At 52.0% G+C, this 26077-nt stretch overlaps 1 protein-coding gene across 2 annotated transcripts; it reads right to left on the reverse strand.

Annotated features, from left to right (window-relative positions):
• Positions 1 to 662: 662 nt before the first annotated feature.
• GCH1 (GTP cyclohydrolase 1) lies at positions 663 to 26077 on the reverse strand. 2 transcript variants are annotated; one of them, XM_064146161.1, is made up of 6 exons: positions 25675 to 26074; positions 9344 to 9453; positions 6996 to 7051; positions 4323 to 4354; positions 2719 to 2803; positions 663 to 1628 (listed from the first exon to the last, which is right to left on the reverse strand). In XM_064146161.1, exons 1-6 carry the CDS (start codon positions 25988 to 25990, stop codon positions 1502 to 1504), a joined length of 726 nt encoding a protein of 241 aa, XP_064002231.1. In that variant the 5' UTR covers positions 25991 to 26074; the 3' UTR covers positions 663 to 1501. The 2 variants fall into 2 exon arrangements, with proteins under 2 accessions (XP_064002231.1, XP_064002303.1); XM_064146233.1 differs by having other exon boundaries at positions 1538 to 1628; positions 2719 to 2798; positions 25675 to 26077.

The following is a 26077-nucleotide window of genomic DNA, read 5'->3' on the forward strand; positions in this document are numbered from 1 at the left end:
TGCAAGTCTGGCCAGACATGATTCTCAATTTGTTTCTAGCGTGGGTTGAAGCAAGCAACAGGAATGTTGGGAAAACTGAGCTTCCCAGAGGAACTCCGTTAGGACAGTGTGCAGAACATCTTGGCTTCCTACTGACAAAGCAGAGAGGACTCTGGGAACCTGCACTGGGAGCATCTGACACCCTGTGTTGGAAGGTTCTGCCTCCTCCTGCACTGGGTTTGGTGCTTTTCAATTCTGCCTCATGTTTTCCCAATTAAGAGTTACAAAACACCCATTGGAACTGCAGCAAAAGCATGAGAAGCTCAGCCAGGTTCAGGCAACTGAAGCTTCTCACTCCCAACACTGCCACATGCAGAGCTTGCCACACGTGCAGGAGGCAAGGAAAAAAGTGGCTCGATTTTGAGGGCCCTGGAACTGCCTCTCTCAATTGCTCTTATGAAATGAGTTGTTGCCACTTCAGGTTGTTTTGGCCTGGAACGAGGCAGCTGCTAGGCAGCAGAGGCACAGTGTGCTGCGTTTGGGACTTCAGCACTCACCTTTGGTCTGGCACTTTGGAGATGCAACTCTTGAAATGCTTGGAAGAAGAAATCTTCCTTCTCAGATTATCAGACCAGTTCCAGCTTCTCAGTCTGACCCACAGAAAGAAATCCAAGGAGGAAAGCTCAAGGTATAAATATGGTTTAAAACCTCTTTGGATCTTAGCACTTTGCAGGCAGACTCTGGGATGTTTAGCTCTCCCCCTGTCAAACTCCACTTAAAATTAGCAAGAAAATTACAGTTGAAGTGGTCAGACATCTGAGGCACAGAGAAAAGGGTGCATAAAAACCTCTACACTGAGATAAGACTGTGCCTCAATTTTAGAAGTTATTTCCCTGCTGGCTAAGAGGATAGAGGGGGAAAAAAATGTGTTTAAAATTGCTCCAAAGAACAACATACAGAAAGAGAAGGGTTAATATTTGTAGGCAATACAAAACACCAGAGGTAACAGCTGGGAGAGGTACAGTGATCAAATCAAGACACTGAAACAGCCACACACACAAATCACGACACTGAAACAGCCACTGCAGGACTCCTCATAAAACACAGACAGTTAAGGACCATCTCTTGCAGCAGAGGTACAGCATTTGCACAGAGGATCCAGAGCCTTTCCATCATTTCCTGTGCTGCTCCACATTTGCTCCAATAAACATAAAACAAGTTCATTAATACCCATTTCACCCCCAAGCCTCCCTTCTGTGACAGCACTGCAGATGGAAAAGCAAGCCGTTCCAAACTCCCTTTCTCAGCCAGGACTTCAGTGGCATCAGCATCGCTGGAAGTCCCAGGAGGAGCTCACCTCAGCGGTACATTCCTCACCTGCCGCCGGCAATCTTTCACTGCACAGAAAGGACTACAACAACTCACAGCAACTTGGTTTAAAAGTGAGACGTAGGAAGGAGTAAGAACAGACAGTGACACTGGACAGGACAGATCTGCAGAGTGCATCCGGAGGAGAAGGGTTTCAGCTCCTGATGAGGGTCAAGAACTCTTCGCGGGTCTTTGGATCTTCGCGGAACACCCCCAGCATTGTGCTGGTCACTGTTTTACTGTTCATTTTCTGCACCCCACGCATCACCATGCACATGTGCCTAGAAGGAAGGAGGGCAGCCCATCAGGCAAGCACACTCACGAGGAAGAAGCAATCCCACGGGGATTTCTTACACAGCCACGTTAGACCCTGGGGAAGAGGCAACCTCCGCATGGAGAATGGGCACCTGTCAGTGGTACCTCAGCTGTGCTCCATGGGAAAGTCAAACTGCCAGCCCAGGAGAGGGAGGTGCACTCAGTTTAATACTTTATAATACTACACATTGCTTAGGCAAGAGAAAAGGAGGCTGAGGGCAGACCTCCTCACTCTGTGACTCCCTGGAAGAAGGCTGGAGCCAGGTGGGGGCAGGTCTCTTCCAACAAACAAGCAGTAGGACAAGAGGCAATGAGCTCCAGTTGTGACAAGGGATGTTTAGGTTGGACATGGGTGAGAATCACAGAATCAACCAGGTTGGAAGAGAGCTCCAAGCTCATCCAGTCCAACCTAGCACCCAGCCCTGGCCAGTCAAACAGACCATGGCACTAAGTGCCCCAGCCAGGCTTTTCTTGAACACCTCCAGGCACAGAGACTCCACCACCTCCCTGGGCAGCCCATTCCAAAAGGGTTGTCAAGCCCCAGAACAGGCTGCAGGGGGAACTGGAGTCTCCATCCCTGGAGGGATTGAAAAAACATGTGGCTGTGGTGCTGAGGGACACAATTCACTGATGACTTGGCAATGATAGCTTAGCAGTTGGATTCAATGACCTGAAAATTGTCTTTTCAGCCCTAAATTATGATTCTCACATCAGATAGGAGGAAATTCTCACCTTTACAAGGTGCATTACAATCAGGGGGACATGCCTCTTGCTAGTCCCAATCTTTGCTCCACTTGAGGAGCAAGAAGGTGACCTGAGGCAGAGCAGGACCCCAGTGCAACTGGGACAGCTGACCACACCAGTTGCCACGCTTCAACTCACTGCAGCAACTCAGAGCCATTTTACTGCCCAGGCAAGGATCCCTCCCACCTGCACTCTGCCTCATACACAGGCATGGCACATGGCAGCCAGAGGCACCACACCACAGCTCTGCAGCACGCAGCCAGAACCCCACTCAGCCCTCACACCAGCAGAGAAGTGCTCAGAGTAACTTACGTGGCTTCAATAACCACTCCGACCCCGGCAGGCTGTAAGGCTTCTGTGATGGCTACGGCAATTTGCTTGGTAAGGCGCTCCTGGACTGAGAGAACAGCAGCGAGCTCAGATGTGCCACTGGATCCCACCAGCACCAGCACACCACCACCACCTCCTGTGAGCAGGCTGAAAGAGCCGGGGCTGCTCAGGCTGGAGAAGGGGAGGCTCCCAGGGGACCTTCTTGTGGCCTTCCAGCACGTGAAGGGGGCCTCCAAAAAAGCTGGGGAGGGACTTTTGAGGCTGTGAGGGAGTGCCAGGACTGGGGGAAATGGAGCAAAGCTGGAGGTGGGGAGAGTGAGGCTGGAGGTGAGGAGGAAGCTGTCCAGCATGAGAGTGGTGAGAGGCTGGCAGGGGTTGCCCAGGGAGGTGATTGAGGCCCCATGGCTGGAGGTGTTTGAGGCCAGGCTGGCTGAGGCTGTGTGCAGCCTGCTCTAGGGTAGGGTGTCCCTGGGCATGGCAGGGGGGTTGGAACTGGCTGATCCTTGTGGTCCCTTCCAACCCTGACTGATTCTATGATCTGGGCAGCAACAGTGCATCCTCACCTCCAAGCACACCTGTTCCCCACCACCACACACAGGTACATCCCTAAGTGCATTTTATCAGTTCCAAATCCCATCTTGTGCTTTGCACCCAGGAACAGAGCTCCTGCTTGCCTTTTCTACACTGGGAGTAGTTTTGCACTGCACTGTGCAGGCACTGCAGTACCCTGATGCATTTTAACAGCTCTCACACTTCCTTCCCATGATGCAGTTATGTTTTCCATGCTTCTGTTTGCTGTCAGCTTATTTGTGCACTGCTTTTACCTCTGCACTGTTATCGAATCATAGAATGGTTTAGGTTGGAAGGGACCTCGAAGATCATCTAGTTCCAACCCCCTGCCATAGGCAGGGACACCTCCTACTAGAAGAGGTTGCTCAAGGTCTCATCCAACTTAGCCTTGAACATCTCCTACATGTAATTAATCTTTTTAAAGGAAAGAAAAAAATAGATAAGGAAATGAGGTAATTGAGAGTCCTACAAGGCTTTACTGCCTGCTCCTCTGGCACCTTCTATTCACTAGTCTGACACCCAATTGTCACTAAGACTTCTGTCACCAAGACCTAGCCAAATTTAACTGGAAGACAACATCTGCAGGCTGAGTCCCACTCAAGGCCTCACATCCTGCAGCTTCCCCTCACTTCTGGGGGTAGCAGGCAGGCTGTCCACAACACCACTGATCATCTCTTCAGATGAGAGCTCTCGCAGGCATCTTATCATAGTAACATCAGGGTTGGAAGAGACCTCACCTGCAGAGAAGTTCCTCGGCAGCAGCATCCAACTAGTTTCACCCTGGCACCTCTACCTCACAGCACATTCATCCTCTGAACCAGTTACTGCCTACATCTACTTTCAGAGGCAGATTCCACCCTTCACTGGGAATGCAGCAGCTAAGAGGACAGCTGGGACATCTGGCCATGAACACAGTGGTTTTCTTCAAACACTTGCACAGCTATAGCCCACCTACAGCTGCCAGTGCCCCGAGCTGGCTGGTAAAGGAGTGCACACAACAGAACTGAGCTGCTTACCTTGTAATCTTCTGCTGTATATTTCCACAATCCTGAAGGAGAAAGCAAAGAGACAACACTGTAGTTATTCTCATGTGACATGGTTTGATCCCCAAGATTAACTTGACACTAGCAAAGGAGACCACTGTAAAGGTCCATTTCCTCCCTACAAACCCACACCGGCATCATGCTGCTGCTTAGCCCCTGCCTGGCATCGCTGGAATCCTTCATCTGAAGTCAGGCTACCTCCTCTTGCTTCTGTTTAAACCAAACGCTGTTTTCAGGACAACTCAGACCCTGAGATTCCCAGAAGACTACTGACATTAAGCAAGAGATGCTTTGGATTCTTGCATTTAACCACGAATACAATGGAAAACAATGAGACAGAACTGGGTTTATTGAAACCAGAGACTCCACCCAGCCTCTCGTTGCCCTGAACATTTCCATTCGAGGGGATCACCTAAAAGCTCCTCTTGAGCTGGACTCCACCCAGCCTCACCACCCTGCCCATTTCCATTCGGGATCACCTAAATGCTCCTCTTGAGCTGGACTTTAAGTGTAAGCCATCTGTGGGATGATGCAAAGAATACCCACGGTACAGAAAAGTCTTATCTCTCCTCCTAACTCGATGGCTTACTCATGCCAACCTCAAATGCTTAATTACACATCAAGTGGCCACGCAGAGAAGCTGCTATAGGAAGCTCCAGGGCCCATCTGGTCAAACAAGACAAAGACCAGACGCTGGCTGGCAGCCTGAGGCATCAGTTACAAGAAACATTTCTGCCCAGTGTGACTTGCCTGCTCTTCTAGAAGGAATTATCTGCAGAACCTCCCTTTCAGAGAGGAAATGGTTGTGCTAAGAGCTGTTCCAAACAAAGCAACACAACAGTTAGATAAGAACATACCAGTAGGAAGCAAGCTGGGGGCCAGAGATCTTTACACTGGGGCTGCCTATAGAAGCCCTCCAAGCATGTTCACACGAAAACCACTTATCTGCCTGGGCACTTTAAACTGGGAACTCAAAGCAAGATGCTTGTTTACTGCACGCAGGTCGTCCACAACGTGAGAAACTCCCCACGTGAGACTAATCCTATTAGAGAAGCTTAGAGCTGCGGGACCAGCAGCCCCACAAATCTCTGAACACTGGGGGCATTATATAGGGCAGCAAAGAGAAGCACCACTGGAGCCACCACTCTTTGTGGTAAGCTCTCCCGAACAAGTGAGCAGGGAGAACATTTTGTTACACAAGAATTTAATCTCTGCATTGCTGCACCAGGAGCGTTTCAGCCGAACTGGAAGAAAGGGGAGAGATTTAACCTTTCCAGCACAGCAAGCCTTGCACGTACTGATGCTGACAGCCTCACCCTACACTTTCAGCAGTTGGGTGTAGGGAAAAAAAAGAGAGAAAACTTCAGTGAATTGCCTGTTTCAGCCTTTCCAAAGCCCACTCCTACAAGCACTGCTGGAAAACATCAAGGTAGCCTCCCTGTAACATCAGGTCACACTGAAATGTCACCTCCAGGGGCCCTTCCACCTCCAAACCGAACTCACTGCTGTGCAAGCAGAGCTTGGGATAAAGAAGCCTAAAGCACTTTAGGGTCAGAACCCACACAATTGCTCCCCACTAAGAAAACCCAGCAGGCATGCAGGCTTCCAAGGCCAATTCCCAGTAGTAGCACTGCAACCACGGCAAGCAGCAGCAGACACTCCAGGGCAAAGATAAGCAGAACCTGAGGGACCCTTCTGAAGCACAGCCAAGCTTGCAGATGTGTTGCCCTTCCTCCCCAGGTCCCAGCCTGCTCACTGAAGGGATCCACCATCCCCTTCCTCCCCAGGTCCCAGCCTGCTCACGGAAGGGATCCACCATCCCCTTCCTCCCCAGGTCCCAGCCTGCTCACGGAAGGGATCCACCATCCCCTTCCTCCCCAGGTCCCAGCCTGCTCACGGAAGGGATCCACCATCCCCTTCCTCCCCAGGTCCCAGCCTGCTCACTGAAGGGATCCACCATCCCCTTCCTCCCCAGGTCCCCATCTGCTCACGGAAGGGATCCACCATCCCCTTCCTCCCCAGAACTAGGCAGTGGCACTTTGTAACAGTGCAAGGCACTTGCTGAGGGAAAAGCTGTTTTACATAACAGATTTCTCAAGTGTCTCATAGCTGCTTCATTTCTTCGGCTGAACCTTATCCACAAAAATCTACCCCAGGGTGCTCTCAGCAGGTCTTGAATGAAAGAAGGATGCCAAATGCACTCTTTTTCAGCTGACAGATGAAAACAGATTCCATTTCTAGCCACAGAACATGTTCATTTACAGTTGAAAGTTGAGGCTGTGTTTCTCTCAGTCAATATCCACACAAGTAATGAACAGCTAGCTATTCCCACTGGTTTTTTTTATGCCCTGCCTTGGAACCTGATGAAATTATCTCGTTTGTCCTTGGATCTGTGCTCCCTGCAGACACCAATACTTTGGGTGAGCATTAAAGTGTCACAGCTCTGCTGCAGCATTAAAGCGAGCTCTGAATGCTATCAGTCCTCTGCACTACAACACCTTACACTGAGGATTGGTCCAGATCCAAATCCAGGACACCAGGTGGGATGAGCTTTACAGGTGGACCAGATGAGAAAGATCAGTACAGTGAGCACAGCTTGGAATCCTTTAGGCAAATTAGCACCACTTTCATTACACTGGCACTTACCTAGCAAGCTTGCTGAGGCCGAGTACCTGCTTGTTAGGAAGATAGCCAATATGTACCTAGGCAGAGGAGAACAAACCATTAACAGACTCAGAGCCACTTTCCAATGCACACAGAGCTCATGCACAGAGAATGGAGATGTGCATTTGCTCCAGAACTCTAGAACAGTCTGGGAGCCTTAGCATGTGGCAGGAAGATGCTACCATGCAAGCCTGGGAAACTGTGGAGCTAGCAGAGTGTGAGTGCCTGGCAAAGGCAGTGCCCTGGTGAAGAACAAGTAAGCTTTCTGCAGGGAGAGAAAAGTCTCAGCTCTTATCATAGATAGAAGCATTTCCCATAGCATAGAATCAACCAGGTTGGAAGAGACCTCCAAGATCATCCAGTCCATCCTAGCACCCAGCCCTATCCAATCAACCAGACCATGGCACTAAGTGCCTCAGCCAGGCTTTTCTTGAAGACCCCCAGGGACAGTGCCTCCACCACCTCCAAGTCTCAGGAATGCTACAGAGCACTGCTACAACTGGGTGTAAAAGCAGACTATTACTCAGCACAGCCCTCTCTAAACCAAGCATGCTTTTCTTTCAAGACCTAAAATGGATTCAGGGGGCAGGAAAGAAATTGTATTGCACTCCCAGCAAAAAGCTCTGATGGTAGCAGCTACTTTACCACCAAAACCAGGCTGCACTTAGTGACTCTCCTTTCCTGCTTTGGTAGCAGGATCACTCTTTGGTTAAGTCAGCTTCCATCCTGCTTGGCTATGGATTTGCTCAACGTTCATACTGAACACGTAGCCAGGCTAAGTGGGAGTAGTTCTTTAGTCAAGTGCTCAGCTACAACAGGTGGGGGAAAGGCATTCAGCTTTGTGTTTGGAGAAAGCAGCACAGGCTGCTGAACTCAAGTGGGTTTGCAGCTATGGCAGCTTACAAACCACCACGTGTGTCACTAGCAGAGATGTGACAAATGAGCCAAGCTACAGCAGGGCAGTGTAGCTGCAGGAGTCTCAGTGCTTTGCCTACAGGCCCCATCTCAATCCTGTGTCTCTGTGCCTACAGCTGGAGGTACCACAGTGCACCTAATTCCCTGGCTAACTCTGCTCATTCCTGTCCCTTCTGCTGGGTAACCAAACCACTGACACCTGAAAGAGGCAGGAAACATTTCCAAGTTGAGAGGCAACTTGGAAACAAATGTTGAATCCTGCTTCCCCACAGCAACTCTGTGGATTTCTTGCCTTCATTTAAGCTAGGGCTGCAAACCAGAGAGCTCCTGGGCAGTCCTTGCAGCCTGTTTGGTGTGCCCAACAGGAGGCCGGTTAGCCTGAGAACAATCAGAGGCACACCGAGTCGTTTAGCAGACCATTATATGAGCAACACCCATTCGGTGCTTGCTAGAGGTCTCCAAACCACATAGGCTAAGCAGCTACACGTAAAGAGGATGCAAATATTGCCAAAGGAGTAATGGAAGAGAAAACACAGCAGGTGTAAACCAAGAGTAACAGGTGAAGCAAAGCTTGCACAGAATTCACCTTGTTCTCAGTGTAAAACACCAGCAGTGAGGGGCAAAAAAGGCAGGTGAAGTTGAGTTGGCTCAGCTAAGGGAAATGGCTGGTTTCTGTTTGGGTGGTGTATTTTTGTTTGCTTGCAGCACCAGTGGTAGTGATCAGACGTTCAGACAACCAAAGCACTTGCTGCTCTCTGCCTTGCAAGTAGTTCGTGGTAGAACAGATGGATCAGAGCCAGCTCCATCCTTCTGTGCTGAGCTGGTGGCGAAGAGGCTGAGAGCTGCAGAAGGGGCTACCCACTCTGAAGTCTTCACTACACTTACAGGGGTTGCTCAGCATTCTCTTGGAGTCGTTGGCATCAAACAGGAGTTAGACTCACGCAGCCTGCTAGCAGGCAATTTTGACCCCCTCCCTGCCTGTGCTTGCTCATTTAAGACAGCTGACAGTCAAAGTCTGCTCCACTCGGGGAGGGTTCACAGAGGTGCATGTGCAGCAGATAGCTCTGAGCCCGAAGCTAAATCCATGACAGAGCCAAGGTGCAGGGTGAGCTGGTTTAATAGCAGCATGTCTGCCCCCCGGGCTGGCTGCTGCTTCCCGAAGAGCTTTGATATGAAATGTCAGAAGCCATTAGATTAGAGCAGGAAAGGCTGGGTGCTGTATTTTAGGAGCTTAAACACAAATAAAACTCACATTAAGGAGGTCCTCCTTATTTGTATGCTGCAGATTAACTTCTAGAATCACAGCCCTAAGCAGAAAATACTCAGAGCTTTAAAAGCTTTGTAGTTAGAGCTACAAAGTTCTTTCAGGTGTACTTCAGGCCTTTGGTATCATGTGTCTGGGGGGGGAGAGTTACCTTTCCAACAAATGGAACGAGGTGATGCTCACACAATGAGAACATGTCTATGTCCTTCACAATTACCATCTCATCGTGGTCTTCATCAAAGATGGCATCATTCAGAACATCTGAAATTAAACATTTACATTAGCAATAAATGCATAAGCACAGAAGGTTCCTTCAGCCAGTAGCTGAGATGGAAGAGTAGAGATCTCAGAACTACAGAATTTAGGGTTAAAATATGGGAGGCAAGCAAAGGGCAACATCATAACTACACTTTGGTTTGTATATGGTCACAGTGCTATGGCAGACTACCTACAAGGTACACCAGAAGTCACAGAATCATGGAATCAGCCAGGCTGGAAGAGACCTCCAAGATCATCCAGTCCAACCTAGCACCCAGCCCTGGCCAAGCAACCAGACCATGGCACTAAGTGCCCCAGCCAGGCTTGGCTTCAACTCCTCCAGCCACAGAGACTCCACCACCTCCCTGGGCAGCCCATTCCAATGCCAATCACACTCTCTGACAACAACTTCCTAACAACATCCAGCCTAGACCTCCCCTGGCACAGCTTCAGACACTGTCTCCTTCTTCTGTTGCTGGGTGCCTGGCAGCAGAGCCCAACCCCACCTGGCTACAGCCTCCCTGCAGGCAGCTGCAGACAGCAATGAGCTCAGCCCTGAGCCTCCTCTGCTGCAGGCTGCACACCCCCAGCTCCCTCAGCCTCTCCTCACAGGGCTCTGCTCCAGGCCCCTCCCCAGCCTTGCTGCCCTTCTCCAAACACCTTCCAGCACCTCAACAGCTCTCTTGAATGGAAGAGCCCAGAACTGGACACAGCACTCCAGGGGTGGCCTGAGCAGTGCTGAGCACAGGGGCAGAATTAGCTCCCTTGTCCTGCTGCCCACACTGCTCCTGAGCCAGCCCAGGATGCTTTATTTAAACAGTTTGAGCCCAGATCAGTGTAGTCTTTGCAGAATTGCCAACAACCTGAAATCAGTGAAGCCTGCAGCTGCTGAAGCCAGGGCTGATCAGATCAGCATGCCTTACAGTGGGCTCCTAGTAGTGCTTCTACATACCACAATCAAAGCTGAGCCTGAGCTCTGAGAAAATTCTAAGCCATCCCAGCAGCTCCTTCAAACAATTCAACACCAGCATCACTATTTCCAGAGACTTTGCACACAAGTAGGGCATTGTTTCCTCCTGAAGAACACCAGCCAGCAGCTGCTTAGGCATACACAAGTCAGAGAGAGACCTGCCTCCACAGATCAGGGAGGGGTTTGCTGTCCAGAACTGAAAGCAGATGTGCACACTCCAGCCCAATTCTGCACCTGAGGCTTAAGGGAATGAAGAAGAAAATTGTGAAGATGGAAGGAAAAAGAAACAAAGCTGTAAGTGTGATGCTTTGCTAGTCTGAGCTCAGCAGGACAGACCCACACAGTTGATTTCCCAGCTTTAGCTGTCCCCTGTCAAGCCCAAGAAACCCTGACACCACTTACAGATCACTGGTCCCCACAACGACAGCAGGGAGCTGGATCGTGCCTGGAGATAATTTGGAACTGTTCTACTTCAACTAACAGACCAAGACTTGAAAAGAGGAAAAGAAAACAAAGCTGCATAGAAGAAATGAAAAATAGCATGAGAGAACCAACTGGACAGGAAGGCTGATCCAAGAACACTAAGCAACCTAGCTGGAAAACACAATGACTACTTGGGCTTACTTCTAGGAACCAGAGCCACATAAAGCATGGCCAGAAGGTTGTTCAAGGACTGAACTTCATCCAGAGTAGAGCTTAACACCTGCAGTGGCAACTACATGAATCTGGAGAGCAGCCCTGAGGAGAGGGACCTGGGGGTGCTGCTGGAGGAGAAGCTCCACAGGAGCCAGCAGTGTGCACTTGCAGCCCAGAAAGCCAAGCAGAGCCTGGGCTGCAGCAGCAGAAGTGTGGCCAGCAGGGCCAGGGAGGGGATTCTCCCCCTCTGCTCTGCTCTGCTGAGACCCCACCTGGAGTCCTGCATCCAGCTCTGGAGCCCCTGGGACAAGAGGGATGTGGAGATGCTGGAGAGTGTCCAGAGCAGGGCCAGGAGGATGCTGAGAGGCTGCAGCAGCTCTGCTGTGAGCACAGCCTGAAAGAGTTGGGGCTGTGCAGGCTGCAGCAGAGGAGGCTCCCAGGGGACCTTCTTGTGGCCTTCCAGGATCTGAAGAGAACCTCCAAAAAAGCTGGGGAGGGACTTCTGAGGCTGTGAGGGAGTGCCAGGAGTGGGGGGAATGGAGCAAAGCTGGAGGTGGGGAGAGTGAGGCTGGAGGTGAGGAGGAAGTTGTTGAGCAGGAGAGTGGTGAGAGGCTGGACTGGGTTGCCCAGGGAGGTGGTTGAGGCCCCATGGCTGGAGGTGTTTGAGGCCAGGCTGGCTGAGGCTGTGTGCAGCCTGCTCTAGGGTAGGGTGTCCCTGGGCATGGCAGGGGGGTTGGAACTGGCTGATCCTTGTGCTCCCTTCCAACCCTGACTGATTCTATGAGTCTAACAGTTGTCTGCCCTGCTTGCCTTGTCGCCTTGCCCTGACCTGCAGGTACAGCTAATGGCCACCATCTGCTGCTGATAAGGTCTCATCACCACGGAGCATTTTAATTTCCTGTTTGCTATCAGCACTGCAGAGGTAACCCTGGAAACTGTGCGCAGGTTCCTCTGCCTGCAACGCATCTTGGCTGCTCCAGAAGGGCTGCCAACCGCCAGACCGAGAGGCTGCAGCCCAGAAGGCTTCTGAACAGGTCAGACTGCAGGGACAAGGAGCACAAGAAAGGGTCAGGAAACACCTCCAAAACTGGCACACGAGTTTGGTCCTCAAATTCCAGTGTTCAGCTCGCACCAAAGAGTGCTGGAGAGGATTTGGACTACAGGGAGAGCATCGTGCAGTCGTGTAACAATGGGTTCAGCCAGGAGTAGCCAGAAGGCTCAGAAGATAAGGAAGGGGGAGGAGAGCAGCTGCCTGGGCTCTGAGCTCCCTCCCGCAGCACTCTGCAGATGTGCCATTTCTACAGCAGAAAGGCAAACAGTGGTGGCACAAAAGCTGCTGCTTTGCCCAGCATTATTAAACCAAAATCCAAACAGATCCGCGAAGCAGCTCCAGAGTGGCTGCTGCTGTTATTAGACCACCAGCCTGGCTGGTCCCAGCACTGCCAGGAGCATATCAGAGCCTGATGGCAGATAGGGATTTACGTCAGTGCACTGGCAGGGCAGACTGCTCAGAAGGCTCTGAAGTGGCCCCGTTCTCATTAGGAGTCATGATGATGTGTGACACTGTAATGCTCCAGCTGCAACAGGAGGTACTTCAGCCACCAGGGCTCAAAGCATGAAATGAAGTCTATGTTAATAGAGCCATACAAACTAAGGAACTCACCAGTACTGCAATGAAGAGGAGACATCGTGTTATGGAGATGACTTCTGGCTCTATTTTAAAGCTGGGGGGGACACAGAGAGGCTAAGTGACCTGTGAAGCACCACACAGGTCACTTCAGGAAAAAGTGAATCCTTCTCACAGCTAAAATGATCAGAGGAACACAAAGGTCATCCACCCTCCTATCATATAGTCATAGAATCAACCAGGCTGGAAGAGACCTCCAGTCCAACCTAGCACCCAGCCCTATCCAGTCAACCAGACCATGGCACTAAGTGCCCCAGCCAGGCTTGGCTGCAACACCTCCAGGCACAGCCACTCCACCACCTCCCTGGGCAGCCCATTCCAATGCCAATCACTCTCTCTGACAACAACTTCCCAACAACATTCAGCCTAGACCTGCCCCAGCACAACTTGAGACTGTGCCCCCTTCTTCTGTTGCTGCTTGCCTGGCAGCAGAGCCCAACCCCACCTGGCTACAGCCTCCCTGCAGGCAGCTGCAGGCAGCAATGAGCTCTGCCCTGAGCCTCCTCTGCTGCAGGCTGCACACCCCCAGCTCCCTCAGCCTCTCCTCATAAGGTTTGTGTTCCAGGCCCCTTCCCAGCTTTGTTGCCCTTCTCTCAACACCTTCCAGCACCTCAACATCTCTCTGCAATGGAGGAGCCCAGAACTGGACACAGCACTCCAGGTGTGGCCTGAGCAGTGCCGAGCACAGGGGCACAAGAACCTCCCTTGTCCTGCTGCCCACACTGCTCCTGATGCAGGCCAGGATGCCATTGGCTCTGCTGCCCACCTGGGCACACTGCTGCCTCATCTTCTGCCTACTATCCACCAGCACCCCCAGGTCCCTTTCCTCCTGGCTGCTCTCAGCCACTCTGTCACCTCTTAAGCTGTAGCCCAGAGTCACAGTAATTTGGGCAATGCTTTTTGGTTGAGAAGTGTGTAAGCAAACAGATCCAAGTACAGCCAGAGCTGTGGGAAGCTTTGTGCTTCTCATTCATACTTCTCTTGCCAATCTTATACCTTGGATTTCTCATTAGCAACAAGTTGCAGCCAGGTGATGCCTGCTCAGCTGCATAACCCCTGCAGCAGGGCATGCTGGTTTTACATCAGCATCAGTTACTCAGCAGGACCAGATCCCATGATGAACCAACCTAGCTTAATGGTAGCTCCTCCAACAACCCCTTCACAGCTGCCAGATGATGGTACAGGGAGATAAAGATGTACCAGCAGACTGGAGGCCACTCTGATTAAGCAGGCAGTGTTAAGAGCAGCATTTGTGCTCCACTCCTGCTCACACTCCTCCTGAAAACAAGCAGAGCTTGAAACCTGCCTGTCCCTGTAACTCCTTTGGAAGCCAAGCCTTGTGTTGACAGAAGACTTTGGTAAGAGTAGCTGTGACAAGAAGCTGTGCCATGTCCCACTGCAGCACTTGCTTTCAGTAATGACACAGAGGAGACTTGTTTGCCAGAGACTCAAGGGCTTTGTGCAGGGAGACAACACCATTTTATCTGTCTGCCTTTTTGTGTGCCATTCAATTTGCAACAGCATCAAATAGAGCCCTGACAAGCTCAGCCTGCACCCCCCAGCACAGGTTCTGGAGATGAAAACACAAGGTGGGGAATAGTACCTTATATCCACCAGAGCAGAAGCAAAGCTGGGGACAAATTTGTGCCTCTTTCCCCTCTATTAGGCCATGATACCTGCTTCACTAGCTTGGTTTGGAGGCCTCAGAACACTCACTCTTGCCACTCAAGCCATGTTGTCCCTCCCTAGGCTGTCCCTGTCCGTGCTGAGCAGAGAAGCTGTTAGAGTTGAGAGATGCAGCCACTAAAATGCTCTTCAACTACACATCTCCTCCATGCCTTCCTCCTGTGCCACCAGCATCCTCGAAGCACATAGGTCACCAGGGCTTTTGGAGAGAGAGGGAAGGCTAGGAGGTGGGCTGCAATCCCTCTGCTATGAGGAAAGGCTGAGGGAGTTGGGGTTGTTCAGGCTGGAGAAAAGGCTGCAGGGAGACCTTCTGGTGGCCTTTACATCCTGGACTCTGTGATCTCAGAGGTCTTCTCTGGCCAGTATGATTCTGTAAAGAGGCCTCAAGGATGAATGAGGACAGACTTTTTAGCAGGGACCCTTGTGTGACAGGATGAGGGGTGATGGTTTTAAACTAGGAAGGGAGATGGAAGAATGCTTTTGACACTGAGGATGGCAAGACACTGTCCCAGGTTGCCCAGGGAGGTGGTAGGTGGCTGCATCCCTGGAACCATTCCAGATCAGGTTGTTCAAGGCCCTGGACAACTTGTGCCTGCTGACTGCAGGGCAGTTGTACTGGATGGCCTTTAAATGCCTCTCTATCCTATAATTCCAAGTACTACTAGCTTGGGTTCCTGACAGAGCAAGGCACCTGCAGCTCAGACAGGCTACTTTCCCTTAACCCAAAAAGCAAACCCTTCCTTCCCACTGAAGCAACACTTTTACTCTCCCCAGACACCACCTACACAAGCATCCACATCAGGACAGGACCAGCTCCTTCTCTGCAAGCAAAGAGATGAGCACACATACATCATCCCTTGGGCTCTGAGAGTCACATATTCCCTCCCTCTGCCTTTTAGTCACAGCTGTGCCCAAGTGCTGCCACCAAGCCCTGCCTGTAAGGCAGAGGAGACCACAAATAACATCATTTCTCCACCACCCTAGAAAAGCTAAGGGAACTCACTGCTGAAGTCCATAAGCCCAGACACCACTTTAATGAATAGCAAAGATGTTAAGACACATGGCTAGGAGGGGAGCAAGGACAAAGATCATGTACAGTTGGGGTACTGCAGATTATTCCAGCTGATTGTTCCTCCAGCCCAGAGTTCAAGTCCTAGTGCAGAAACTTCACTGAGCTCTTAGAACTGAACAGTCCCTTCTGCTGCAAGTTCAACTCTGAAAAAGCAGAGTTCTCCTTTGGAAGATAAAGGGGGGGGGAAAGACTTGATAAAAGGAAAAAAATCAGAGCTGGAGGAAGACAGAAGGAGAAAGACTTCCAGGATCCTGCGTCAGAGCTAAGCAAAAAGACCTGTTGCTATAGAAACTATTTGCATGGCTTTAATGTGGCAGAGGAAAGCAAAAGCACCTCTGGCAAGCAGAGAAGCCAGAGCCCACCCAGCAGCTGGCTGAGTTGAAGGGAATGAAGGATGGCAGCGCTGCAGAGCGGCACTGCATCAGCTTCACAGCACTTCAGAGCTCCCATTTTTACTGTGCCTGGGAGACAGAAAGCTGAACTGATGTAGGTTGTCCTCGCTAGGAGTTAAAGTACTTCCCTGTGGTGTTCAACTGCCTCATTGCTCCACTTTAGGAAGTCAGACTGAGAATGGTTGAGTTTTGACAGGATGAAGGCAGCCTCAGAGATTCCCTGGTGCTGTTCCTTCAGCTCATCCATCCAGGCAGATAAGGCACAAGGTTCTGACAACCACTACACGGCTCTAGAATGTCCTCAGACACACTCCCTGTGCTCTCCATGGTGACCCCTAAGTGACAAGAGGCAGCTGAGGCCATCACAGGAATGGTCTGACAAGGGAGGTGGGGGCAGGTCACACCATATCAATGACACAGAATCAGACACATGCAGGTTGGAAAAGACCCTCAGGAGCACCAAGTCCAACCTATAACCCTACCCTACAAGATTCACCTTAACCTAAAAGCCTAAGCACCACACCCAAACCACCCTTATGGACACCCAGGCTGGGTGACTCCACCACCTCCCTGGGCAGCTCATTTCAATGCCTGTCCATTAGCTTGAGTGAACTAAAGTACAGGCTGAGGTCAGGTACCTTTGCCCTTCCAGGAACAGAGCAGTTACACCAAGAATCAAGGCAGCAACTTGCAAGAGCTAGGTACAGGTGATGGTTTCGAGACGACTTGAGTAGAGCAAACCATGAGCCAGAGGCCAGCTGTACAGCAAGGGAGACTCAGCCAGAATGTTGGCAGACACCTTTGGCTTTCTTTCCCTCAAGAAGTTCCTCTTCATCAGAGGACAGATACAAGTGACAGCAGGAGCCATGAGTAATAGCCCAAACTAACAGACAACAGGGTCAGAATTCAATCTGGGGGTGCTGGTGGCTAACCATGGCACAGCAATGTGCCCTCGTGGCCCAAGAAGGCCAAGGGGATCCTGGGGTGTATTAGCAAGAGTGTGTCCAGCAGAGCAAGGTTGGTTCTGGAGGTGTTCAAGAAAAGCCTGGATGAGGCACTCAGTGCCATGGTCTGGTTGCTTGGCCAGGGCTGGGTGCTAGGTTGGGCTGGCTGAGCTTGGAGCTCTCTTCCAGCCTGGGTGATTCTGTGATTCTCCTCCCCCTCTACTCCACTCTGCTGAGACCTCATCTTGAATACTGTGTTCAGTTTTGGGCTCCCCAGTTGCAGAGGGACAGGGATCTGCTGGAGAGGGTCTAGCAGAGGGCTACAAGGATGATGAGGGGAGTGGAGGGCACTGCCTGATGAGGAGAGGCTGAGGGACCTGGGGCTGCTTAGTCTGGAGAAGAGAAGACTGAGAGGGGATTTGATCAATGTTTATAAAGATCTGAGGGCTGAGGGTCATGAGGTGGGGACAGGCTCTGCTCACTGCTGCCTGGGATAGGACAAGCAGCAATGGGTGTAAGCTGCAGCACAGGAGGTTCCAGCTCAACACAAGGGGGAACTTCTTCACTATAAGGGTCCCAGAGCCCTGGCACAGGCTGCCCAGAGAGGCTGTGGAGTCTCCTTCTGTGGAGCCTTTCCAGGCCTGTCTGGATGCATTCCTGTGTGACCTGAGCTAGATTGGATGGTCCTGCTGTGGCAGGGGGTTTGGACTGGATGATCTCCTTGGGTCCCTTCCAAGCCCTGACATCCTGTGAGCCTGGGATCCAGTCCAACCCACCTGCTAGACCAGGGTCACCCAGAGCAGCTCTCCCAGGACAGCAATGCCCAGGTGGGTTTGGAATCTCTCCAGAGAAGGAGGCTCCTCCACAGCCTCTGTGTAGCCTGCTCCAGGGTTCTGGCACCTGCACAGCAAAAAAGTTTTCCCCTATGTTTAGGTGGAACCTCAGGGGTTCCAGTTTGTGCCCACTGCCCCTTGTCTTATTGCTGGGCATCTATCAAAGCCTGGCTGGGGCACTTAGTGCCATGGTCTGGTTGACTGGACAGGGCTGGGTGCTAGGTTGGACCAGATGAGCTTGGAGGTCTCTTCCAACCTGGCTGGTTCTATGATTCCCTGATCCCTCTAGGGAGTCTGGCCTCATCTTGTCACGTGCCCAAGGCATTGATCAGCACTGATCAGATCCCCTCTCAGGCTAGAATCACAGAATCAGTCAGGGTTGGAAGAGACCACAAGGATCATCTAGTTCCAACCCCCCTGCCATGGGCAGGGACACCCAGAGCAGGCTGCTCTTCTCCAGGCTAAAGAGCTCCAGGGCACTCAGCCTTTCCTCCTCAGAGATGTTCCAGTCTCCTCTGCACCTTCACAGCCTCTGCTGGACTCTATCCAGTAGCTGCCTGTCTCTTGAACTGGAAAGCCCAGAAGTGTGCCCTAGTAAGGCCACATCTGCAGTACTGGCCTCAGCCACCTCCCTGAGCAACCCAGTCCAGCCTCTCACCACTCTCATGCTCAGGAACTTCCTCCTCATGGCCAGTCTGAACCTACTCACCTCCAGCTTTGCTCCATTCCTCCCAGTCCTGTCACTCCCTGATATCCTGAAAAGTCCCTCCCCAGCTTTTTTGTAGCCCCCTTCAGATGCTGGAAGGCCACAAGAAGGTCCCCTGGAGCCTCCTCTGCTCCAGCCTGCACAGCCCCAACTCTTTCAGTCTGTGCTCATAGAGTAAAGCTAAGACTAGGTTCTAGAAGTTGTCCTCTGCCAGGAGGTTCATTAATGCCAAGGAAAGCAGTTATGAGGATACTCATTCAAATGTATCAGGGTTTCAATAAGCATTTCAATGCCTCTTGTCACAGAAGGTGCTGGAAGTCCCCTCACCCACAGAGGAAAACAACCACAGAATCCAGCAGGCTGGAAGAGAGCTCCAAGCTCATCCAGCCCCACCTAGCACCCAGCCCTGGCCGAGCATCCAGCCCATGGCACTAAGTGCCCCAGCCAGGCTTGGCTTCAACACCTCCAGGGATGAATCAGCACTCTGGAAAAGCAACATGAAGAGATCAGAAGCTTTTAATACTCAGGATCCAAGAGGCAGAGACACTTAACAAATCCCTGACAAAACTCCCAACAGAGCTTGGGATTACCTGAGCATCAAAGGGCACAAAAGATCACCCTGGAAATGCGCTGCTCTGAGTAACTCTTTGAACATGGCAGGCTTGAGGCTGAGGAAGGGAAGCCTGCAGACCCTTACTCAGAAGAGCCTCACTCTCCACCTTGCAGGTCACAAGCAACAAGCCATGGCCATACCACAGCACTGCTTCAGCTTCAAGGTACTGCCAGGTGAGAGAGCTGCCCCTGAGCACAGAGCCAGCAGCGCCTGGTTTCCAGGGCAGAGAGGAGCAGCTCAGCAGCTCCTAGCAAAGGGCAGCGCTGCCGAGCAAACACCTTGTTTGTTGAAGGCACTGCCTGCCTATTTGTAAGAGGCAATGCCTAGCACCTCTCATCCACAGCAAACCGAGGGGGCTTGGGAGAACTTAGGAGCTCACACCACTGTTGTCAGCTGTCAAAACGCCGGCTCCACACAGGCAAGACCAAGAGAAGAGTATTAAGGTCTCATTCCCCCCTCCCTTCACCACAGGAAACACAAACTAGTGAGATGAAAAGCAGCAAACAGTTCAGCAGGTGTGAATTTATTGCATGATACCAAACTGGCTGTGAGCTGCTTTGCAACGAAAAGCACAGAAGCATGACCTTGCTCCCAGGCAAATGAAGCATGTGTGCAGCCCCTCCAGCCAGAGAGGTTCAGGAAGCGAAGTCATCCTCCCTCAACAGCTTCATCCTCCCTCAGGAGCTCCACTTTTTTCCCTACAAACACGCTGAAAGGAGAGGTGAAGCTGCCAGCATGCTTGAGAGCTGACAGACCTGCCAGAAAAGCCTGCCAGGCTTGATCCATGTAGCACCTATCTCCATGCTGAGCAAGTAGATATTAGAAAGGCATTATTTACAGTAAGGGTGGTGAGACAGGTTGCCCTGGGAAGGTATGGATGCCCCCTCTCTGGGGGTGTGGAAAACCAGGCTGAAAGGGGCCTTCAGCAGCCTGGTCTAGTGGGAGGTGTCCCTGCTTCTGGCAGTGGGGGGTCAGAACTAGATCATCTTTAAGGTCCCATTAAGGGACCATTTAAGGTTCACATTCTATGAATGATGGTTTTGCTTGGAGTGCTGCTGATGGATGGCAAAAACAAGTGACCTTCCCACTGCAGGCAGTGCAGGCAGCTTGTTCAACCCTGTGCCCAGTGTCTGCTGCAGGGTTCTGCAAGCAGAACCAACTCCTTCACGACTCTGACACTGGCATCCTTGGCACCCACTGTAACTGCCACTAACAGCAGCTAGCTCTGCCTAGCAGGACTGATGCCTTCAGCTCTTGCTACAAGTTAGCACTGTCTGCAATCCTGTGTTTAGAATCATAGAATCAACCAGGTTGAAAGAGACCTCCAGGCTCACCCAGTCCAACCTAGCACCCAGCCCTGGCCAACCAACCAGACCATGGCACTAAGTGCCCCAGCCAGGCTTGGCTTCAACACCTCCAGCCACAGAGACTCCACCACCTCCCTGGGCAGCCCATTCCAATGCCAATCACTCTCTCTGACAACAACTTCCTAACAACATCCAGCCTAGACCTCCCCTGGCACAACTTGAGACTGTGTCCCCTTCTTCTGGTGCTGCTTGCCTGGCAGCAGACCCCAACCCCACCTGGCTACAGCCTCCCTGCAGGCAGCTGCAGGCAGCAATGAGCTCTGCCCTGAGCCTCCTCTGCTGCAGGCTGCACACCCCCAGCTCCCTCAGCCTCTCCTCACAGGGCTCTGCTCCAGGCCCCTCCCCAGCCTTGCTGCCCTTCTCCAAACACCTTCCAGCACCTCAACATCCCTCTTGAATTCAGGAGCCCAGAACAGCACTCAAATTGTAGCCTGAGCAGTGCTGCACACAAAGGAAGAAAAACCTCCACGTATTCATTTGCTGCATTTACACACCTCTGTGCTGTGTGGTAGTTATACACAGACTCAGAGACAGAAGCTCCCAGTGGGACATTAAGCCTTTAGTAAGGACTCTCCAGGCTTGTGTGGCAGGCAGTTGCCTGAAGCAACAGTAAAGAAAGCCAAAGCCAGCCAGCTACCAACAGACATGCTCACCTTTTTATTAACCTGGAGGAGAGGTTACTATTTACTTCCAGAAGTACGAAGCTGATAGATCATGACACTGGAAAAGAAATGTTCTTGGATGCTCATGCAATAGCACAGCATGAAAGTGAAAATACCAAAGCCTTGGTGTCTTGTCTGCTCTGTCATCCTACCAGTACAGGAAAAGGGTTCTGTTATGACAGCTTTTAGTCTGCACAGATGCCCAAGTGTAACCTGCTGGCATTATTTAATCTGGTCCCCAGGAGATTACTGTAGATGTTCTGGAAAGTTTGGTTAGAATCATAGAATCAAGCAGGTTGAAGAGACCTCCAAGCTCACCCAGCCCACCCTAGCAGCCAGCCCTACCCAGTCATCTAGACCATGGCACTAAGTGCCTCATCCAGTTTTTGGTTGAACACTTCCAGGCACAGCAACTCCACCACCTCCCTGGGCAGCCCATTCCAACACCAATCACTCTCTGTGAAGAGCTTCCTTAGTTACTGGCACTAAAGAAGGGAGATCTGTACATTGCAATACATTTTGTCAGAGAGAGAGGTTGAGGCCTTTAGCAAAACCAGGATGAATAAGAATCTAGAAGGAACAGAAAGAGGCAGATGTAGACATTTAGCAAGGAAATGCCACCAATGGCTCTGAAGCACAACCCTGAGCAGCTGCAGAACACAGATAGCACAGATGCAAAAGGGGTAAAGCAGGAACACCATTAGCCTGCACGGTCAAAAACCAGCTAGGATACAGGAGGAGCTGGAAGGCAGAGAGCTTCTCTGTCACTCACACATCTGAATGGAGGGAAGGGACAGAATTTCAATGTAACCTTCCCTGCAACACCACAAATTTAAGCTCTGGGAAGCAGGAAAACAGAATTGGGTTTCATGGAAAGCAAAGGAGCAACACCTAGAGGAGACAGTGTCCAGCATCCTTGCCCATGCCCCACATGGACTGTGTTCTCAGGCACATATTAGGCAAAAAGACCAAAAGGAAACAAATTTGTTCCCAAGGCTCAAAAATTACAACAATCCCTTTCTGCTGACACCACACAACAGCTCAGCAGCTTCTCAGAGTTGTATGGGTTCCTTACACCAAAGTCCCCACTCACTACTTGGTGGTCTCTTCCAAGAGCTGCCACAGAGGCCAGGCAAGGCCATCACCCCTCACCACACACAACAGCTCCCAGCAACCTGACAGCACTCAAGTGCTCAGTGGCAAGCAAAGCTGGAGCCTGGGAGCAGTGGGCAGTGTCTGAGGCAGTCAGACACTGCCAGGCAGGTAACTCAGTTTTGTTACCAACTACATAACCCTCACGTTCCCACTTAGAGGAAGGGAGGCTGGCACCCAGCTCGCTGAGCACTGAGACCCTCCTGCAGTGTGCTCGCAGCTTCACACTCTTCACTGCCTCCCCTCACTTGGGAATAGAACCATTACCTCACATTTCATGTTCCTGTATGGAAATGCCATCAGAAATTGCTTTTCTCCTGCCTAACAAAGGCAGGTCCCCATGCAGAGGAACACAGAAGGTTGGTTTTGAAGCCTGTAGCTGTACTAACTCACTACCTTGATTTCTCTTTGTCACTTTTCTGGCTACCAACGTTTCCAGACACTGGCAAGGGCTGTGAGTTCAGCTGGCACCAGCTGAAGACAAGTGCCTCTTAGAACACACCATGGTTCTAGCTCTCTGCTTGTGCAACCATCATCTTTTTCATCACAGCTTTTGGGAAGCCTTCTATGACAAGATGGGACTCACAGCTATTACAACTGCTTGTTATCTTCTGCTGGGTTTGGGGGGCAAAAATGGAACACATCCTGCAGATCACTGCTTTCACTTCTGGCTATCCAGACAGCTCCACACAAGGAACTGAATAAACTGCAAAATAAACCTGGAAAAATAAGAGGTCAGGGCTGCTTTTGACTTCTTTTTTGCCCTTACAAAGACAGTTCCTGGTGTTCAGGGTCTGGCTAGGCAGGCAGTTGTAGCAGCACAACACATCAGGATGCTGCAGCAGAGAAAGAGCAGGAGCTGCAGTACCACAGACTTAGTTGTCGGTTCTGCATTTCACAATGCATTTAAAGCTTTCCCAAGAAGAAGTTACCTCTACATGAACTCTCCCAAGCAGCTCCTCCTCGAGTAGTTCTGCTGGCTGCTGTGCACCTGCCCTCCAGCTACAGCTTTCTCCCATTTGGCTAGCAAGAGTGGGGAGACTGGAAAATGAGCACTGTGCAAGAGGCAAGCAGCTGGAAAACAAAAGGATTCCCCCCTCCATGACAACAGGGAGGGATGTTAAGATCCTGGCTTCCTTTTATTTGCTAGGAAGAGAAGAAAGTCAACTGAGTACAGCACCCAGCAGGGATGCTTTCTGCTCACAGATAAGATCCATCTCTCCCCCACATATGGATATTCAGAGGATGGGACCATCCACAGTGCTCATCTTAAACGTGACAGTCTAGGGCAGGCTATTCAGGTCCCAGAGAAGCCACAGTGGAGCAAGAAATGCTATTAAAAAATGGATCGTGTGGCTTGGTACACAACTGGCAGCAAGATAAGGCCTTAATATGGGCGGCAACCTCACCCAGGTTCAGCACAAGTTCGTGCTCAAATTACTGCTCTGCTAGAGAGCGGCAGCAAGAGAGCTGTTCCACTACAGTAGAGAGACACACCAGCCCCAGGTGCGGCCAGTGACCCCCAGTAAACAGAGGATCACTTTGGGAGACCCTGATGCAACCCCATCGCACACGCATTGAGGAGCAGGACTCAAAGGAAGAGGGGAGGCAGGACAGCCACTGCAGCCCAGAGCTGGTGTCCAGCAGGCAGCCTGGGAGCCTAGCTTGATCTGACAGAGATCAAGTGGGAGACCAGGAGACGACACTGGCACAGGAGCTGGCCATAAGTTGACGCTGGGAGTGGCGTGCAGCCTGCTTTCTGAAGAGCCAGCCGCGGGGAAGCGAAAGGGAAACTAACCACAGAAGCCACCGTTTCGGGTGGAGCTCAGTGCCCCTCCAGAGAGGGCTCCGGCGCCAGGAGAGCCCTGCTGCCAGCCCCAGCCGCGCAGCTCAGCCGCAGCATCCTGATGCTCTTCCTCCAGAAACATCAAATTCAAACATATTAGGCAAGCCACTGGATAACTCAGCTCGCCTAAACAACTCTTAGTCTCTTGACACACGCATAACACATAGAATCATAGAATCAACCAGGTTGGAAGAGACCTCCAAGATCATCCAGTCCAGCCTAGCACCCAGCCCTAACCAATCAACCAGACCATGGCACTAAGTGCCTCATCCAGTCTTTTCTTGAAGACCCCCGGGACACTCAACACAGCAGCTTCGTTCTCCAGACATCACAGCACTCAGCTCCTTCCCCATCCACATCCAGAAATCCTTGCGGGTGATGCACTAACAGGAACTTGTCTCTTACAGCAGCAGGGAGCAGAAGGGGAATTCCCCCAGCTTCCCAAGCCCTGTTTGTGCAGGGTGCAGCTCTCAGTGAAAAGGCCGAGAGGAGGAAAGCCGATGTAAGAACTATATTCTAAAGCAGGACTTACCCCGCAGTGGAACAACTTTGGAGTGGCTGGTGATGAGCACAGATCCCCACTCGGTTCCTCTCCTCCTAGCTTCACGGAGGACTCACAGCCAGCAACTCCACTCAGCCGGGGATTGCTGTTCTTAATCTGCCTTTTGCGCACAGAAAGCTGTTGTGTCCTTTTTTGCTTTGTAATACAAGGTTTGAGTGGCACTCAGATTGAAACTGAGGTACTTCTCTACGTCTGCATTCACTGGGATCGTAGAATCAGCCAGGCTGGGGGATACCTCCAAGCTCAGCCAGTCCAACCTAGCACCCAGCCCTGCCCAACCAACCAGACCATGGCACTAAGTGCCCCAGCCAGGCTTGGCTTCAACACCTCCAGCCACAGAGACTCCACCACCTCCCTGGGCAGCCCATTCCAATGCCAATCACTCTCTCTGACAACAACTTCCTAACAACATCCAGCCTAGACCTCCCCTGGCACAGCTTGAGGCTGTGTCCCCTGGTTCCATTGCTGCTTGCCTGGCAGCAGAGCCCAACCCCACCTGGCTACAACCTCCCTGCAGGTAGCAATGAGCTCTGCGCTGAGCCTCCTCTTCTCCAGGCTAAACGACAGGATCTCAGCCTCTCCTCTCTTCCCCTTACCTTGCTTTCTCAAGTTTAATTCTCTCCTCTGGAAAGTGCCACCTGACGAAAGCATGAGCAGAGGGGGACCCTTCCTGAGGAGAAAGCCAAATCAACCCACCTCTACCTGCTAACACAAGCAAACCTTCGGAGTGCGGGAGGGGTCGGGTGGAGATGGAGCAAAGTACCATCAACAAGTGCCGGTGAGTGAAAAGTTCACCGCAAAAGATGGAAAAGCTCTGCTCGCCCACTTCACAGCTAGGGAAGGTTCAGCAGAATATGAGCTGCCAACACTTTAAAAACCAAGGAATCAGGGCACGGAGGAGGCAGAAGGACCCCAGGGTGCGCGGTAACCTCAGGGGCATCAGACCGGCAGCACGGTGGCAGCGCAGTGACAAAGTCCGTCGGAAGAAATGAAGCAGGACAGCCGGCACCGCGGTGGGTACCCAAGCAGCAGGCTCCAGCCCCGAGCCCCCCCAGGGCGCCACCCAGCCTCCCGGCCCGGGGGGAGCGCTCCCTACCCGCGATGGTCTCCTGGTAGCCCTTGGTGAAGAACTGCATGGCGGTGGCCGCTCTCCATGGCGTCTTCAGCAGCCCCTGCCGCTCGGGATCCTCGCCCAGCGAGCGCAGGATGGTGGTGTAGGCGGCCGCCAGGCCGGGCAGGCTCAGCTCGTTGTCCTCCTCGCTGCGGGGCCGCCCGTCCCGCCAGCTCTCCGCGCTGCTGCCGCCGCGACCGGGGCGGACGCGCGGCCTCTCGGCACCCGGCGGCGGGGCGGAGGAGGGCGGCGGCGGCCGCTCCTGCCGCGCGTACCCGTTGCAGCTCCGCGTCGCCTCCATGGGGCCCGGCGGCGGCGCCGGGCTGGGGTGCGGGCAGCGCTAGGGCGAAGCAGCCCACCCCGAACTGCCCGCACGCTCAGGCAGCCT

This window comes from Pogoniulus pusillus, chromosome 1 (assembly GCF_015220805.1).
Source record: "Pogoniulus pusillus isolate bPogPus1 chromosome 1, bPogPus1.pri, whole genome shotgun sequence".
Classification (NCBI taxonomy): domain Eukaryota; kingdom Metazoa; phylum Chordata; class Aves; order Piciformes; family Lybiidae; genus Pogoniulus; species Pogoniulus pusillus.

Excerpts from the sequence above, each read along its gene's own strand:
- GCH1 (XM_064146161.1), bottom strand. The coding sequence starts at position 25,990 with ATGGAGGCGACGCGGAGCTGCAACGGGTACGCGCGGCAGGAGCGGCCG. Across the intron at positions 9,454-25,674 it reads CTACCAGGAGACCATCGCGG|ATGTTCTGAATGATGCCATC; the intron begins GTAGGGAGCGCT and ends GTTTAATTTCAG. Across the intron at positions 4,355-6,995 it reads GGCCTCAGCAAGCTTGCTAG|GATTGTGGAAATATACAGCA; the intron begins GTAAGTGCCAGT and ends TTTCTCCTTCAG.